This window comes from Marmota monax, unplaced genomic scaffold, assembly GCF_021218885.2.
Source record: "Marmota monax isolate L192 unplaced genomic scaffold, Marmota_monax_Labrador192_F-V1.1 WCK01_AAM20220418_F8-fsc00129, whole genome shotgun sequence".
Classification (NCBI taxonomy): Eukaryota; Metazoa; Chordata; class Mammalia; order Rodentia; family Sciuridae; genus Marmota; species Marmota monax.
The window spans coordinates 3,024,342-3,041,841 of NW_026693811.1; the positions used below are offsets into that span (position 1 = coordinate 3,024,342).

General features: G+C 32.7%; 1 protein-coding gene across 10 annotated transcripts in view; it reads left to right on the forward strand.

Annotated features, from left to right (window-relative positions):
* Slc4a10 (solute carrier family 4 member 10) overlaps nt 1-17,500 on the forward strand; it is a 312,110-nt gene that overhangs the window by 271,742 nt on the left and 22,868 nt on the right. For all 10 annotated transcript variants that reach the window (XM_058584951.1, XM_058584950.1, XM_058584957.1 and 7 more), the window contains 5 exons: nt 3,775-3,936; nt 5,421-5,534; nt 6,638-6,799; nt 14,399-14,650; nt 15,913-15,981. In XM_058584951.1, the coding sequence (XP_058440934.1) occupies nt 3,775-3,936; nt 5,421-5,534; nt 6,638-6,799; nt 14,399-14,650; nt 15,913-15,981 (759 nt within the window). The remainder of the gene's footprint in view (nt 1-3,774; nt 3,937-5,420; nt 5,535-6,637; nt 6,800-14,398; nt 14,651-15,912; nt 15,982-17,500) is intronic.

Below are 17,500 nucleotides of genomic sequence, written 5' to 3' on the forward strand. Positions count from 1 at the left end.
TCATCAACACAAAACTGCATGAATTCTAGTTCATTTGATCAAACACATGCTATTTTAGTAAGTGGGCCAGATAGTGGAACATAGAAATCTTTATTTGTTGTTATACAGATACAAAACTCAAAACATGATTCTTATGTGACCTTTTGTCTATTTTCTCAATTTTCTAAAACACTAAATGTGAGCTTTCAGAATCAAATTATTTATCTTCCATTTAAAATTCTTCTTGACCTAAATTTTACTACCTTTATTCTTATGATAGTTATTTTCTCTAGAATAAGCCTGTACTTACTCTTGTTGTTCTCTTCTGTAATTGTCAGTTAACGTTTATTCCTTTTCATCTATTTTTTTATGAGGAAAAAAATTGCCAGGTTGTTCTGCTCAGAATCATTTAATTTGGCCAGTAAAAGAAAGGATGATCTAACCAAGAATTATTCAGAATTTAGGCATGGGAACATGGTGGATTTTTTCAGCAGTGGCTCTTCAATCTGCATTCCTGTTTTGTAAACTGTGTTGTATCTAAAGAGCCCCTTGTTTGTGTCCTTTATCTTGATGCTCTCTTCAACAAGAAAATCCAAATAATCCCACCTCTGAATTATTTAACGTGCTTTATATTATTAGAATAATTTAATATTAAATAATAAAATTCATTCTATATATTAGCAAATCAGAAATAATAATCTTCTAAAAGATTTACAGCACAATTGATGTGACTAGCCATTCCTTACTGTCTGATACTAGAAGTTTTCTGATCAAGTGGAATATGGTGAAAAATATTTTTGCAATCAAAGCAAAGATAATACTTGGTGGGTTTTTCTTTTTTTATTTTTGAAGAAGTTTTTTTATTAGGTATTAACATTCTGGCAGAATTTTCAGATTATTTTTCATTAGTTAAAAGCAGTTTTACAATGGGTAATTGCTAATCTTGACCAGCTATAGCTCTTATCACCAAAAAGAATGCTATATAATGGTGGTGGGAGGGGAGGGAAACAAAACAAAAACCTGTAATTTTTAAGTCAGCGAAGAACATTAAAATTTGTCTTATACTGATTTTTTCCTCAGTATAATCATGACATTCATCAAAGAATTTTATTAATAAAGTGCAGTTAAAGTTTATTATATTTTATGAGTAGTGTTATAACATTAAATTTACCTATTATTCATTTGCTAAGTCCCATATTGTTTATTTTTGAGTTGTTAAATACCTCATGAATCATAATCTATACCTTGCTAACTAAGCAAGAGAAAAAGTCAAAGGACTTTTCTTTGATTATCTCAAACTGCTATATGTAGACTAAGGTTTAAATATTTGATAAATATATGATGATTGTTTTTAAAAAATATTTCTATCTTAAATATTTATGGGCAAGCTAAAATATATACACACATATATGTATATATCTGAGTTTGACATATATATCAAAATCAGCCATTTTAAGGAATCCCTTTGCAAGTTTACAATACTCATAAATAATTACCTAGCAATTGGTTAAGAAATGTTTTTGTGCCTGAATTACATATGTAGTTTGTACATATATTAGGGGTAGGACATTCATGCCAGCTTTAATAATTTATCAACTTATTTTTTGCCAACTTATAGAATTGTTGAAACTTAGAATGTGTTTGAAGAGTAATTAGTGGAAATCAGTTTGTCAACAAGAATTTTTTGAGAACCCATTGTAAGTGAAACCATATGTTAGACTCAAAAGAAGAGAGCAGGATTTGGAATTGGTTTTGACTTCTAAATTTCAGAATTTGCTGAGTGTGTGAGTGAGTGAGTGTGTGTGTGTGTGTGTGCATGTGTGTTGAGAGTACAATTGATATAATGCTGAAAATAAATATTGAACATAGTAGTTCATAATTGCATATTTTATGTTAGCATCCTGTCTCCTTGAAAGCAAGAAAAAAATAAATAATATTTTCAAATTTTCTTTGAATTAAAATAACGAGACCAGTCTTTGCAATTTATTATGGATTATAAGAGAGAAAAATGATCCTTTAAATGGAATCTGTTTTAAGAATTGAGGATAAGACCTGGCCAAATCCAAGGAATATTTTGAAGACTTTTATACTTGCAAAAAGCCCACAAATGCTCACAAATCAATAGATAATGTGCTTATAATGGAACTTTTAGCTTTTCTTTGTGCTTAGCCATTCTGCTTACCCATGATGTTGCTTAGTAATTGCTCTCCAGCATTTCTGGACAGGAGCAGAAGCATAGACTGAAAAAAACACAGGGATTCATTTTTGCTACTTTATCTATTTTTATAGAGTTTTGAGAGAAAGGAAATTAAAGCTATAATTAAGGCCTGGGGGATTTTTCTGTGGTTTTTTCAATTAGCCAAGTTATTGTGTTCTGTACTAGCTTAACATGATAATTGGAATTCAGCTTGCAAGAAAGGTATCCACAATTAGTTTAGAATAGGGGACAGACTCTTTTAGACAGTTTAAAGTGTCTCAATCATATTTCTCAGGATTGTTAGGATCAGGTGTCTACCCTCCAGTAGATTTTGCTGTTGTTTGCTTGTTTTCAGATGACACTGTAGCTACTTGTGATGTATTCTAGAATCTTTTAAAGGTATTTTTGTTCTGCTATGCAAGGATTCCAGTATTTGAGGTTTGTTTCACTGTGAAGACTCTGTTGCTGATCCATCGATCAGTCCATATTTTTCTCTAAGATCTCTTTGTACTATTGCACAATTTAATTTCTGTTCAGGGACCAGAATACCTCAAGAACCAATAAGGTCACTGGAGCATTTAACTTTTTTTTCTCTTTATTTATCTTTATTCTTAAAATAAAATATAATTTAGTAAGATTATTATCAAATTAAAATAGGAAAAACCCAAATTTCTTTAAAGTCATTTTTTCCTTTCAAAATATTTGATGTTTAAAATGCTGTTTTTCTTGAGGAAAAATTTTTTGACTTTGCTGCCACCTCATGGCTAAGGCCGAAATTAGAAATGGTTTTTCAGGGGTTTATGGAAATACAGTAGCAGAAATAAAGATTGTGGGGAAGTCATAGTAAAAATGAAGTTTATCTTGCTCAAGTAACTTTTTGCTCACTTGTTCTTTAATCTAAATTGAATCCTATCTCTGACTCACAATTTCATTTTAATAATTATGTATTGTAGTTTGTTGTTGTTGTTGCTTGTCTTTCCAGGTGGTTGTAGAGTAGGTAATTTTTCAGAATAATTGTTCTTTAATATGTGATCATTTCCATTACAAGAATCTCATTTGAATCTCAGCTTTTCTGACACCCAGTAGCAGTGAGGCCACAACAAATTACTTAATATCTCTATACCTCAGTTTCCTCAGATAATGAAGTACAAATAATCACATCTACATATACTATAGGGCAGGTGTGCAATTAATTAAATTGAGGCACTCAAATGCTTTGGCCTTGGGTCTGATGTTGGTAACTATTCACTATCAAATATATCATATTCTTAATAAATATGGTGTCAGGAACTTAGTAGATATTAGGTTTAAGAAATTTGATGAATCAGTAGTCTTGCAGATTTAAATTTAAATTTGTAAGAATAAACATTTTAAAAGGAGTTTGTTTTAAAATTTTACATACTATGTCTTTGATATTGCTCTTTATCTATCCAAACGGAAATCAGAAAGAATCTGTAATATCTGCTTAATCCTTGTGAGAATCACAGGCGAAAAGCTTCAGTTGTTTTAAGCTGCTGCTGATTGGGAGATGTTGTTTTCTGAAAGAAAAAATGCCCAGCTCTTTCTTAACATCCCATTTGCCTTATTTCCTGTGGCAGGAGTGCAAATCACTGCATGGAGAGTATGCTGGACGAGCCTGTGGCCATGATCACCCCTATGTGCCAGATGTTCTGTTCTGGTCAGTGATACTGTTCTTTTCCACAGTTACAATGTCAGCCACTCTGAAGCAGTTCAAGACTAGCCGGTATTTTCCAACTAAGGTACTTTGACTGTAATTTTCCTAATCCAAATGTAAGCCAATATACAGCATGTTATGGAGTCCTACATGTTTTAGGACAAAGGAAAGAGCAAGTGATGGAAGGAAAGGGGCTATAAAAGGACTTTTGTATGGCATGCCAGGTTAGAGGCGGGGTGGGGTGAGGGGGTGATAAGGAAGCATTTTGTGATTCAGGTGCCAAGGAGGGCACCAGCCCTGCAGGCTTTTCTCCTGCCAGCCTCAAGGATCAACGCCCACTTTCCCACTTAGGTTTTTGGAAATTCAAAGCACACACTGCATTACTGATTGTCACTTTCTTGCCCAGTGAACAGTGGGAACTATTCCAACCTGACAGATACCTCAGAGGAACCACTCTTACATTCTCTAATTGGGGAAGCCCCTGCAAGACTTATTGGAACACTATTCTCTTTTTCGGCTTTTAAAGCGTCAGTCCCTCCCCCTAACCCTCCATGTTTGCATCTGCATATTTGGAAAGGAAAGTAAACAGAGAAACAGCTTAGTTCAATATTTAACACTGCAAAGTAACACCTATAATGTCTGATTTCGCCAAAAAAAAAAAAAAAGTATAAGAAACAAGGAAACAAGCTTTTTATGGTTGAGCTATAGATTTTGATAAAAATTCTTCTGAGAAAATGTTTCAAGAACTGTTCCCTTCAGAAAGGGCTTCTGTTTTAGTCTCTTTCTTCCCTAAGGTGGAAGATTAATTTCTTCCCACTAAGCTTAATCTGATTAATACAAAATTATTTTTTGTAAGTTTAAACAGTAATCTTAAGTGTTTAAAAAATTATTTGTGTATATAAAGATCCTAAGAAAAAAACAGATCTTATTAATAATTGTGTAAGGATATTTGCTCAAAAATGGATTTTTAAAAGAGAAATAACTTGAAAAACTGGCTTATGCAGAATACATTTAAAATTGAATAAATTTTAAATTTGCCTCCTCTGTTGTTTATATTACCAAGTGCCATACTTGTATCATAGATAAACTAAGTGCCATACTTGTATCACAGATAAACTAAAACATTGAGCTTCTTCAATAAAAACAGATACTTTTATTTTACAATGCCTTTGACTAATCATATTAAAATGTTTCCCGTGGACTTGAAAAGGAGTCCTAAAATTTTGTCAAATTTTGTCCATGCAACCTTATTCTGTGTTCTGAATTTTTACACACCCAGGTTCATAATAAAGTTAGATTTTAAGTAGGTATTTTAACAACACAACCACCATTATATCTATTCCATAATTCTTTATTCTGGAAATGTTAAGTGTGTACTCTCTGAAATGACAGAGATACATAAATATATATTCAGGTTCTGACAGACCTAATGGTAATATTATAGTATACATGAAATATATTATGATATTATGTCATAAAGTGTTTATAAAGTGTGACTCTAGATTGTGTTCTGAGTACTTATTGGTATTTATAGCTCCTTCAAGTGACAAGTGTTCTTATTATTTTTAGGTTCGATCCATAGTGAGTGACTTTGCTGTCTTTCTTACAATTTTGTGTATGGTTTTAATAGACTATGCCATTGGGATCCCATCTCCAAAACTGCAAGTACCAAGTGTTTTCAAGGTGAATTTATCATAGCACTTAACATCTATCATCTATCTCTCCCTTTCTCTAGGTTCAATCTTCATCAAGATGAAGTCTGTAACCTTAGCACTTCTTATTTTCATGAAAATATATAATATACATCAGTAGAGCAGTAAATTAGCTACGTGTAGTATGTCTAAAACTTTGGTTTAGTATTAAAAATAAATAGTAATCATAGAAATAAAAACCCAAGGATTGCTTGAAAAAAATTCCTGTCAACTTCCATAAAATCAACACTCTAAAAGATCAGGAAGGATTTTGAAGCTAAGGGAAATGCATTATCTTGAGACAGTGAGTAGGGCTTGAAAAATAGATTAAGATAGGCCTAGAACAGAATTCTGGCCTTGAGCCAGTTACTAACCCTCTCTGAACCTCAGTTTTCTCATTTGTAGAACAGGGGTGGGAAATTCCTCATAGTATTGTTGCCAGAATGAATTTCTTTGAGACTCTTCTTCAGCATCATTCATGTTTAGAACCCTATCCCGAGCCTCTGATGTGACAAAATTATTACTCCATCTTCACACAATAGCCTATGCCTACATCTAAAATAAATGACTACATTCTATTGAAATATTTTGTTTATATGTCTTTCGGTGATTCTAAACTGAAAGAAGGTTCTGACCTAGTTATCTTTGTGTATCAGTTTTAGAAGAGTAGTCAATGTATTATTTGTTAAAATAAATAAAATTTCCAATTGTAAAGGGTAAATATTGATTTTTTTACTGCAGGTATTGATTGAGAATATAGATTTTTGAGCTAATTTGTCAGAGTTTAAATTCCATCTCTATTACTTATTGTTACTTACTTTGGGACCTTGAGCAATTTACTAGATCTGTATGCCTCATTTTTTTTTAATCATCTTTAGAATGTTGTGAAGAAAAAAAATGAGTTAAAATAGTTAAAGCACTTAGAGTGATGACTGTTATCTTATAAATGCTTCATGAATACCATGAATATTAATTATGGGCCACTCAGTTTGCCAGTTTATAATTAGGGATTTCCTGGTAGTATTTCTAAGACTTAATTTGATTCAGTATCTATTAATCCAGCTGCTAATATGTACACTCATTTATTTTCCTCAGCCTACCAGAGATGATCGTGGCTGGTTTGTTACACCTTTAGGTCCAAATCCATGGTGGACAGTAATAGCTGCTATAATTCCAGCTTTGCTTTGTACTATTCTAATTTTTATGGACCAACAGATTACAGCTGTCATCATCAACAGAAAAGAGCATAAGCTAAAGGTATATTTTAACATCAATTTCAAAATAAGTAATTCTGATTTAACTGATAGTAATCAACTTTGCCTGTATTCTGTATTCATTTGCACATTGAAATACTAAAATCATATTTTGGGGTTCATAACTTTGGGGGGAATACCAGGGATTGAACTCAGGGCACTTGACCAATGAACCACATCTCAGCCCTATTTTGTATTTTATTCAGAGACAGGATTTCACTGAGTTGCTTATCCCCTTGCTTTTGCTGAGGCTGGCATTGAACTTTTGATCTTCCTGCCTCAGCTTCCTGAGCAGCTGGATTAGTGCCACTGTGACCATTGGGGTTCATAATTTTTATTGTTTTGCAAGACACTTTATCTTAAAATACAATGAAAAATTTGTTAGTAGCACTTGGGTAAGCATTAGTCTTAGAATCTTACCTTCAGGACTGAGGAAAAAAAAAAACATTGTCAATTTTCTAATTTTAGCATGTTTAACATACTTTAATGAAGTAATTTCGGTTAAGTACAGCTTTAACAACTTATCTTACATCTGGGATTCTCTGTTCCTTTATTTGATCCTAACTATGCCTATTACATGCAATTGCGTTGCATTAATTAGTAGAACAAATTACATGTCCAGATATTTCTCGTTTTAATCATTATTCTGTTTGTAATGCCTATAACAACAAAACTCAGTCACAAATATTAATAGTTTTTAAGTGATATTGTTTTAATTCTATGGAAAATTTTGATAGCTTTTTTTTACAAGGAGAATAATTAATTTTGGATATATCTTATATACAATATTCTGACCCTACCATTTTGCTACTTTGAACAACCATTTTTCACTGGTATTCAATTTTTCTTAGATATGTGATATGAGTACTATCATTTAAAGGAATGAGTTAAATAAAATCAATTAAGTCATTGAATGATTAAAAATAATCAAAATAAGTCCTTGTAAAAAGAGAACATGTTCAATCTTGTTTTGTTTTAGTATCATTGGGGTTTGGAGATTGCCAGCTCACATACACTTATTCTATGGGGGAAAAATCATTTTCAGAGTAACAGAAATCATGGATTTTGTAAATATATTAGAATGATTAAAAAATTAGACTTTTGGTGAATATAGTAATGAGATAAGAAAGCATAATTATTTGTAATAAATCTTACTAAGGAAGTGCATCTATCTTAAAGAGCTTTCTTCATTCTCTTTGTAGAAAATAACTTAAGATGCTGAATGTTTAAAAGGTATTAATTCAATTTACTTAGGGTTTTTATTAAATAAAATATTCAATTATTAACGAAATATATTTTAAAACATCTCATAAAATCTTATGAACTAGACCAGTGGAGTGTTGGTCTAGTTTAATACCAGGTGAACAACCAGCTCTCTTATGTAAAAAAAGGAGACCCATATTTACCATATGTGCTGATTTCCATAGTGTGACTATTCCCAACATGGCCATTTTGAACTATCAGTGGGACATAAACTGGCAGGAAAATTCTACTTTTTAAATTTTTATTTGTTTTCATTAACACATCAGTTAACCTCAAGAGATGCAAAAGAAGCATTTGATAAAATTCATGATAAAAGCTTTGAAGAATTTAGAAGGATCATACTTCATCAATTAAAAAAATCATATATGATAAACCCACAACTGAAATCTTATGAATTGTGAAAAATCTGAAAGCATTTTCTCTAAGAAACCAGACAAGGGTGTCTTCTCTTGCCACTCCTATTCAATGCAGTACTAGAAATTTTAGCCAAAGCAATCAGGCAAGAGAATGAAATAAAAGGAATATGAATAGGAAAGAAGGAAGTCAAATTATCCCATTTACAGGAAAATTTTTTAAAATTAAATAATTTGCTCTCATAAGTTTAGATGGATTGGTTTAATAGTCTCCTTATTTATTTATCTATTTATTTGTTACCAGGAAATGAACTCAGGGGCACTTGACCACTTAGCCACATTCCCGGCCATATTTTGCATTTTATTTAGAGATAAGATATCACTGAGTTACTCATCATCTCACTTTTTTTTAGATTTTTTTATTTATATATGACAGCAGAATGTATTCTAATTCTTATTACACATATAGAGCAAAATTTTTCATATCTCTGGTTGTATATACAGTATATTCACATCAATTCATGTCTTCATACCTGTACTTTGGATAATAACCTCACTGTTGCTGAGGCTGGCTTTGAACTCTGGATCCTCCTGCCTCAGCCTCCTGAGTAGCCTTTAATAGTGTCATTTTTTAATATCAATAATTTTAAAACATTTCCTTAAAAATACCAGCATTATACAAAATCAAGCATCACCAGGACTTTTTATTATAATGTTACATAGTTACTTGAGTAGACCTATAAAACAAGTTTTAGAACATTATGTTAAACATTGTGTTATCCTGCAATTCTCTAAAATGTAGGAAAACATTTTATACTAAACACCTGTTTATTTTTTAAAAAACTAAAAGCATCTCTGTTTTCTGATTTTAAATTAAAACATGATTTTGATTTAAAATCAGATAATATGAAAAATTAAAGGACAAAGTTGAAAAACACTATAATTTTATGGCCTAGAGATAATATTGTTTACATTTTGATATATAGTTAAGTAGATATTATCTTTTTCTTCCTTCCATCTGTCCGCCTTTCTGTTTTTCTTTCTCATTCTTTCTTTTCTGGGGATCAAACACAGGATAAGTATGTGTTCTACTACTGAGCCCAAACCCTGCAGCCCCAGCTTTAAGTATGTATTTTCATACCATATATATTCATTTTTTTTTCATGGAAGAATATTATTGTGGAGATCATCCCATTTCAGCAATGTAATTTTTTTTCATTCTTAGTGACGGCATATAATTACATGACATTTAAAAAAAATAAACTAAAAGACTGATATTGTAAGCAGAAAGTAGGCCATTCAGTCATTGATTACCTTTCAAAAGAAGTTTGCTTTAGCCCTTATAATAAGGGTAGAATTCCATTGATTTTGCTGAAATATTACCCTGTGTGTAGGTTATCAGTTAAACTGATTCAGACAGTATTTTCTCCAAGTACTAATGGAGTCATATTAAAACAAACTGGAAGTAAATGAGGATTTGCTTTCTGTGTTATTACCTTCTGAGCCATTCTGTATCCTGGCCCTTTTGAGGTTTCTCAACCTCATGAATTGCCTAGCCTTTGTTCTTGCTCCTAATTCTTCATCAGCCTATTGTAGGCCCTTAATATCACAGCTCCAAAATCTACATACTGTTCTCCCCCTTGTACACACAGTGTAGAATAACCAGAATATAGTAATACATTCTTCAAGTGGTCCTTTCATATACTTTCATTGACAGGATGGAAATGCAGAACTAAAACATTTAATATTTTTGTCACTGAAATTAACCTGAAGCTACATAATTAAACTTTTTGTATTATGTAAATAAGTAACTTTGTATTCAGAAGGTTCATATTTTTACCCCTTAGTATCAGAAACTTAGTATCAGAAACTTGGACTTAGTATCAGAGCAAGTCTGGCTTGACTCTGAGCTCTGTGGTATTGCTATCAGTAGAGGAGTCAGTGGGGTCTTGGTTACTCTGAGCCTGAGCACCCTGTCCTTCTTGGATGTAGATAATTTCAAAACAAGTTTCTTCCATTGGATACATGATTTATCCACAATGAACATTTAATTTTGTTCTATAACCCTTGTCTTCTTTAACTTTGCTTTGCTGCTGATTTCTTGTTAACAACAACAAAAATATCACCTCTTAGAACACTGTTTACTTAGAAAAACAGTTGGTTTCATGGCCGCTCTCCCTTCCTGCTGCTTCACTGAAACATTTGCAAAAACTCCTGACTTTGGCTTGAACCACATTTTCACACACACAAAAAAAATGTTTCTTGAATATACTTCCAGACCACAAGTTCACCACATCTCAGCTTTCGTAAGTTTTCTTTTCTTTTCTTTTTTTTTTTTACCTGAAAACACGTTTTTGCTCTGGTTGGAACATTCCCTGAAAATTTTTTAATGAGTTTTGTTTTCTAGTTACTGTACCTTTCTAGTTAATATACCAAGCACCTTGTAGATTCTACATCCTATTATCTAAGTCTATATCATAACTCTAAGTCACTCCAGAATTAATTTGTTTTTATCTCTTCCAAACATATTTTAGATCTTTTCAATTTCATCATCAGAACTAGTAGTTAGTTTTCTTTTAGACAATGTTTCTCATGCCAGTAAAAAAAAAATCATTTCATAAGTGTTACTACATATACAAACCTTGCTGATCTACATAGGCTAAGCCTAACTCACTGGCTAAGTGACTCATTGCAATAAGAATGAGGGAGAACAAAATAAGCAAAACTCTAACTCATTGCATCTTATGATCCTTTGGGTCATATGAAGAGTGAAAGAAGCTGCAAGTGTGAAAATCTGAAATGAAAAGTATCATATATTACTTATAGTTATACATATAAATCCATATCATCTCCAGCATTTGTATATTTGTTTGTTTCTTCCTCATAGAAGTGGGATAGGCATAGGTTAATGGAATCTCTTTAAAAAGCATTGAAAGTAACAGCTTGTTTTTTTTTTTGTTGTTGTTGTTTTTAAGCTTACTCTCAGAAAGTGTAAAGAGAAAGACATTATCTTGCAGAAAAGAAAGTTTCTGTTAAGATACAACTATGGGCTTTTCTACATGTTTCTGTAGACAGTTCAGGCTTCTCTTGACATCATTTTTAATAAACAGCAATACAATCCCAGATCACTTGAGTAAATGAATGCGTTTGCAACATTCATTTGGCACCACATTCTCTTGATGATTATGGCATTTGATATGTTCTTTTTTGCCCTCTTTGTCAGCCTGGTTCTTCATGTCAATCTATAGTCTTTTATGTGGTTAACTTGACAGATGCAGGAAATTGCTGCCAAGCTTTGAAATGAATTTTTTCAGCAGTGGCATCTGGGTATCAGATGGTCCTTTTGGCTGGCCTCTTGTCTTGCTGCATGTTGGTTTTAGTGGGGTCTGGTGTAGCATCACCTGTTGCTATGCTCCCTTTTCCTCCCATATGTCCATTTTCCATGATTCATGGATGAATGTGAGAATAAAAACTCCAGTTCTGTCTTTATTTGAGAAAAAAAAGTCTACAGAAATATGTTAGAAGGTGCAGAGTTCTCTCTCTGACAAAGGGATAGTTCCCTTTGGCTGGCATGCCTATCAGCTAATAATTTGGTTACAAAGACCAAGTTTTTAAAGGCACTTCTAATGAAAGGCAAGAATAAAGTTGCTGATTAATTAGTGGAAGTGCCAGAACAACTTTATTTCCTTTGGTTTGCATAAAATCAAGATGCCCCCATTGTTGTATGGCATAATGAGGGGGAAGTTGTCTTGTTTTTTTTTTTTAATGATATATTTGTATATAACAAAGCTAGCTTTCTAAATTTTAAAAGGAAATTATTCCCTCTGAAAAAATTGTTTTGTCCATTTTCATCATTCCAGAATTACACTGTTCATATTGTATCACATTATAAAATCACTCAATAGGAGTTATAGAAAATCTCCATCATAAGGAAGATCTTCCTCCCATTATTAAATTGTAGTGAACATGGTTCCTGAGCAAGTCCAGGATGTGCTAAAAGCACAAACTAGACTCTGATATTCATCTTGTGGCCTCCAGAACTTTTTACATCCTCCATCCTCTCCTAGCAGCACCACAGCTTTGCTACAAGCTTTAGGGGCACATTCATAACCATTCCTTCAGATTTAGGGCCTTAAGGAGGTAGATCCTTCACTCACCTTTATCATTGTCTCTCAGTCCCAAAGACAAAACATTTCTGGAACTGCTTAGGGCAAACTCTAAAGGAATCAAAATTTGACTTCTATATGACAGAAGCACATCTTCCAAAATGTTTGCAGAAGGGTCAAGGGACCACATTATAGCCCTAGTAAAACACCTTCCTACTGCCTTTTAGGTTATGCTGACACCAGGATTCTCTTCCCATTTTCCAAATCTTTTAATGAAAATCTTCCCTGCATTGCTTACAAAAGAAAGTTTCCAGAATCATATACATCAGGGGAATAGTTCTAGTGAACATTTTAGTGAACTGTAGCATTGCCCCAGATATCAGTTGACTCAAGGAAGTGCTTCACTGAGCTGGTGACAACATGGGGATGTGGGGGGGGGGGGTTAGGTGGATTCCCCCCCCCTTTTGTCATTTTTAATGATTTAGCAGGGATAAACAAAAAAGAAAGGAAGTACCAGTAACTTTGAGAATCTTTTTTAAAAGAAAATAATTAACAAAACAAAATAACAGAAAATGCTACTATGACAGATATGCAACAAATAAGATTCATACTTTAGACTCTGTGAGCTTTTGTATTAACTATAAGCTGCTTGTAGTTTGACAAAACTGCCTCCAAAAATGCCAAAGTTGTTTTATTGAAGAATTGGTCACTGCTGCTCATGGTCAGACCAAATTTAACTGTTATATCTTATTTTATAATTAAAATAATTAAGTTTAATTCTAAGAGAAGTTTCAATGATATATATTTCCTTTTAAAACAAGTCAATCTGTAACTTTTATTGGTTACTTCATGTGTGTTAATTATTGTGCTAGAAACTGTGAAATATTGAGAAATTATATGACAGATTATCTGTTCTTAAGAAACATAGTTTTATTGAGGAGCATTGAAACAAAATGTGTACAAAAGAAAAATGTGTTGTCCAACTGCTAGAATGCAATGGTACTTAATGTTCATTGAGTGCTCTCCATAGACCATACATAATACTAAATGATTTTCAAAACTAAATAATTCAATTCCCATGACAACCCAGTGATGTGCTTTCTGTTATCATCACCAGTTTTCAGATAGGTGACACAATAGACAAAGAGATATACCTAAGGTCATTGGTTGAGCTGGCATTTGACCCCAGGCCATTGGTCTCCAGAACCTATTCTTTTAACCACTTTATTATACTGCCTCTGATACAGTGGTATCTTTGCAAAATTAAAAATAAGAATTGGAACATAAAATAGGCCAACTCTTTGCTACCTCAGAGGTTTTACCCTTTAAGTTCCTGCAGGACCCAGTGAGAGAGGGGAGCAGTGCTCTTGCCCATCCTCGAGTTCTCCCTCAGAGAATGGACCTAATCACCTATTGATATCAGCCTCCTCATATCTATCCCACTTATTTTCCTTTCTTAAACTTTCTGTGAAGCACTTAAATTTGCAACACCTGGAGGTTAATGATAGTGGAGTAGAAATACAGAGGAGATTAGTAACATCAGAATGGAAATACAGAGGAGATAGAAAACATAAAAACTAGCATTTTAAGAAAGACTGATATTTTTCTAGTGCTGAAAGAAAAACTTTTTGAACTAGATCACACTATATTGAGATAAATTGAGCATAAAAAGGGAGCCTTGGTTCTATGATATTACTCTTCCCAATGGAAAGCCACCCACTGAGATATCAGAGAGCAACTGGAAGAATGTTTAAGAGTTTACCTGGAGAAGATCCACTGTGGAGGGCCTTTGGGATATTATCAGGATGAGGATTCTATTCACAATCAGGCCATCCTTTAGCTGTTTTATTGATGGTTTCTTTTCTTTCTGCTTTTTAACAGAAAGGTTGTGGGTACCATCTGGATCTATTAATGGTGGCCGTCATGCTTGGAGTATGCTCCATCATGGGCTTGCCATGGTTTGTGGCTGCCACAGTCCTTTCCATCACTCATGTCAACAGCCTGAAATTGGAATCAGAATGTTCAGCTCCAGGAGAACAACCCAAATTTCTTGGCATTCGGGAACAAAGGGTTACTGGGCTTATGATTTTTATTCTCATGGGATCATCCGTCTTTATGACCAGCATTCTGAAGGTAATGGAATGTTTTTATGAGTTTGAGAGAAAGCAGAAAATGCATATTTAAAGATTTCACTTGAATCTAAGGAACATATTACAAATATTGTATGGCATGTGATGAAAGTGATGAATTTTTTTATCATATTTATGCAATTCTTCTTAAACTGAAGGGAAGAAATTATGTCCTATAGTTTAGAATCCTTAGATATATAAAGATTTTCAATGGCAAAATAAAAATCATTGTGTAAACTATTATAATAACTTTGAAATGATGATCAAGCTTTGGAAAAACATCACTCATTTCTGATTGACTGTGACCTGAATTCACTTTTAGGGTACTTCACAAACTGAAGTTTCTGATTTTTTATCAATGGAAAGATATATTAGCAACTAATATTACCTGCTATAAGTTAGCTGTGTAGAAATGAGCATAGCCATGCTTGTGGTCAAATATCCAGTTTTATACTTTAAGTGCTCCATCATACTATTGCATGGACATCATCATTACATATACTTACTTTTTTACATTTAAAATATTTTAATTCATTTTGAAGAGCACTACATAGTACTTATTTTGTCATGTAATTTGGCAGATATTTCTGAATTATGTTAATTTCACTATAAATTATAACTAATTTTAGTTGCCTGTAATTTGAAAATTTTAATTGAATTATTTAATAATTTTCACAAGTTTACTTGTATTTAATCACTGAAATTTTTGCAAGAATTAATTCATGTCGTGTAAGTAATTATAAAGGTGGATGATGATGAGCTATTTCAATAAAAAGAGATAGTATGAACAACACATGATTACAAATATCTACTATAATCTAGGAACAACTTTTCAGTGTAAGATCCATTCTTCCTCTTTTAATCCAATTATCTTGCCATTGTGAAATAAAATTTAAATTGTCTTTCAAGTTGCATATCAGTTATTTTTTATTGTTAAATAAAAATATTAATAATTGTTAAAACTCTTATTTATTGTGCGTAATGTGGTTTCTGAAATAGTTTTTCACCTATTACATATTGATAAGAACCCTATTGTTATCATCATTTTTTAGATAGTGAACAACTAATGCACAGAGCTTAAATAATTTACATAAGCTTCCAAAGTGCTAAAGGTCTGATTTGAATCCATGTCTTCTGGTTCTGTATTATATTGCTTCAAAAATACATTTTGTATCTGTTTCCACCCCCACTTTTGGCTAAATGAAAAACAGCATGCCAATGTATTGGAAAATAATTTGTGCCTTTTCTCTAATTGCTCTTTTACAGTTTATTCCCATGCCAGTGCTATATGGAGTATTTCTTTATATGGGTGCTTCATCTCTAAAGGGAATTCAGGTAAGCTACTTACAGTACTACAGGCACATCTGTCATGACTTATCTTAGGGTTTGTTGATGTTGTGTCATATGACAGCTGAGAAAACAACATCATCTGAAGAGTGGTTTTCAGACCACAATTAAATTGTTCAAACTTTTCAGAGTTGCAAAAGTTAAAAAAGACCCTCTTCAGCATCCAATGTTCTTAATTTTAGGGTACTTTTATTTACCATAAATATATTAATATTTTAAGAAGTTTAGCATTTATACCTTTTATTGATATTAACAGCAGTACCTTTCAAGATATATCCAAATACTTATAGTCTTTGACACTTTAATCATATTTATGGACATCTATCCCTGACAATAGAAAAATATGCACAAAAATGCTCATTCTAATACATGTTATTATTATCCAATAGCAGTAAAATGAGTAAGCAATTAGACAGTCACTGAACATTGATAATTATGATGCCTACCAAGGTAATATGATAAAGATACTTATGATGTAATACAAAGTGAAAAAGTACCTACCATATGTTTATAAAGCTAATAGATTGAGTTGGATTAAAATGAAAGGTGGAGGAAAAAATGTGTTAAGATAGTGAGATCCTGGATGATTTGTTTTCCTTTTATATTTTTTTCTGTTATTACAACTGTATCTATAGAATTATTTTTTAAGATATAGGGTAAGGCAGTTTCAAATATAAAAGAAATTTTATACATTGTTAAAATATTGGTTAAATTATCGTGTTAGGCACTGTATTAGTTTTCCGTGGTTGGCAAAAATTTACTTTACAATCCCATAGCTCAAAACAACAAATCTTTATAAGCTCACAGTTTCTGGGGGTCTTGAATTCAGGAACAGATTAGTTGGGTGGTTCTGGTTCAAGATGACTCATGTGGGCCTGTCAGGATGTTGTCAAGGGCTGCAGACATCTGGAGCCTCCACAGTGTTTCAAGATTTACTTCAGGATGACATATCACATGGGCATGGGCAAGAAGCATCATTCCTTTGTGGATTTTGGTTGGAGATTTCAGTTTTCTTGCCACAAGGGCCTCTCCATAGGATACTTAAGTGTGCTCACAACAGGGAAGCTAACTCCCAGAGAGAGGAAGTTCTAATGACTTTTGACTTACCCTCCAGAATTGCATGTAGTCATGCTTCACATTTTCTATTTGTTAAAGGTAAGTACACTCTAAGTCTAGCTTTGAGCACAGAGAAATTAATTAAGATGTTATCTTTCAAAGATAAGAGTATCAAAGAATTTGTGGACACATTTAAAACCCTCTATAAGTGTATTCTAAATAATTGTGGATGCTATTGGCAAATTCTTCCTGCTTATTTCTTTTATGATGTTTTATGGGTTGGATAGTGAATGTTCCCTCAAAATTCACATCCATCTGGAATCTCAGAATATTATCCTATTTGTAAATAGGGTCTTTGCTGATGTAATCAGATACTTGGTACACTCCCAGTCTAATAACTGGGGTCCTTATAAGCCGAGAAGAGGACACACAGAAACACAGGAAAGAGAGG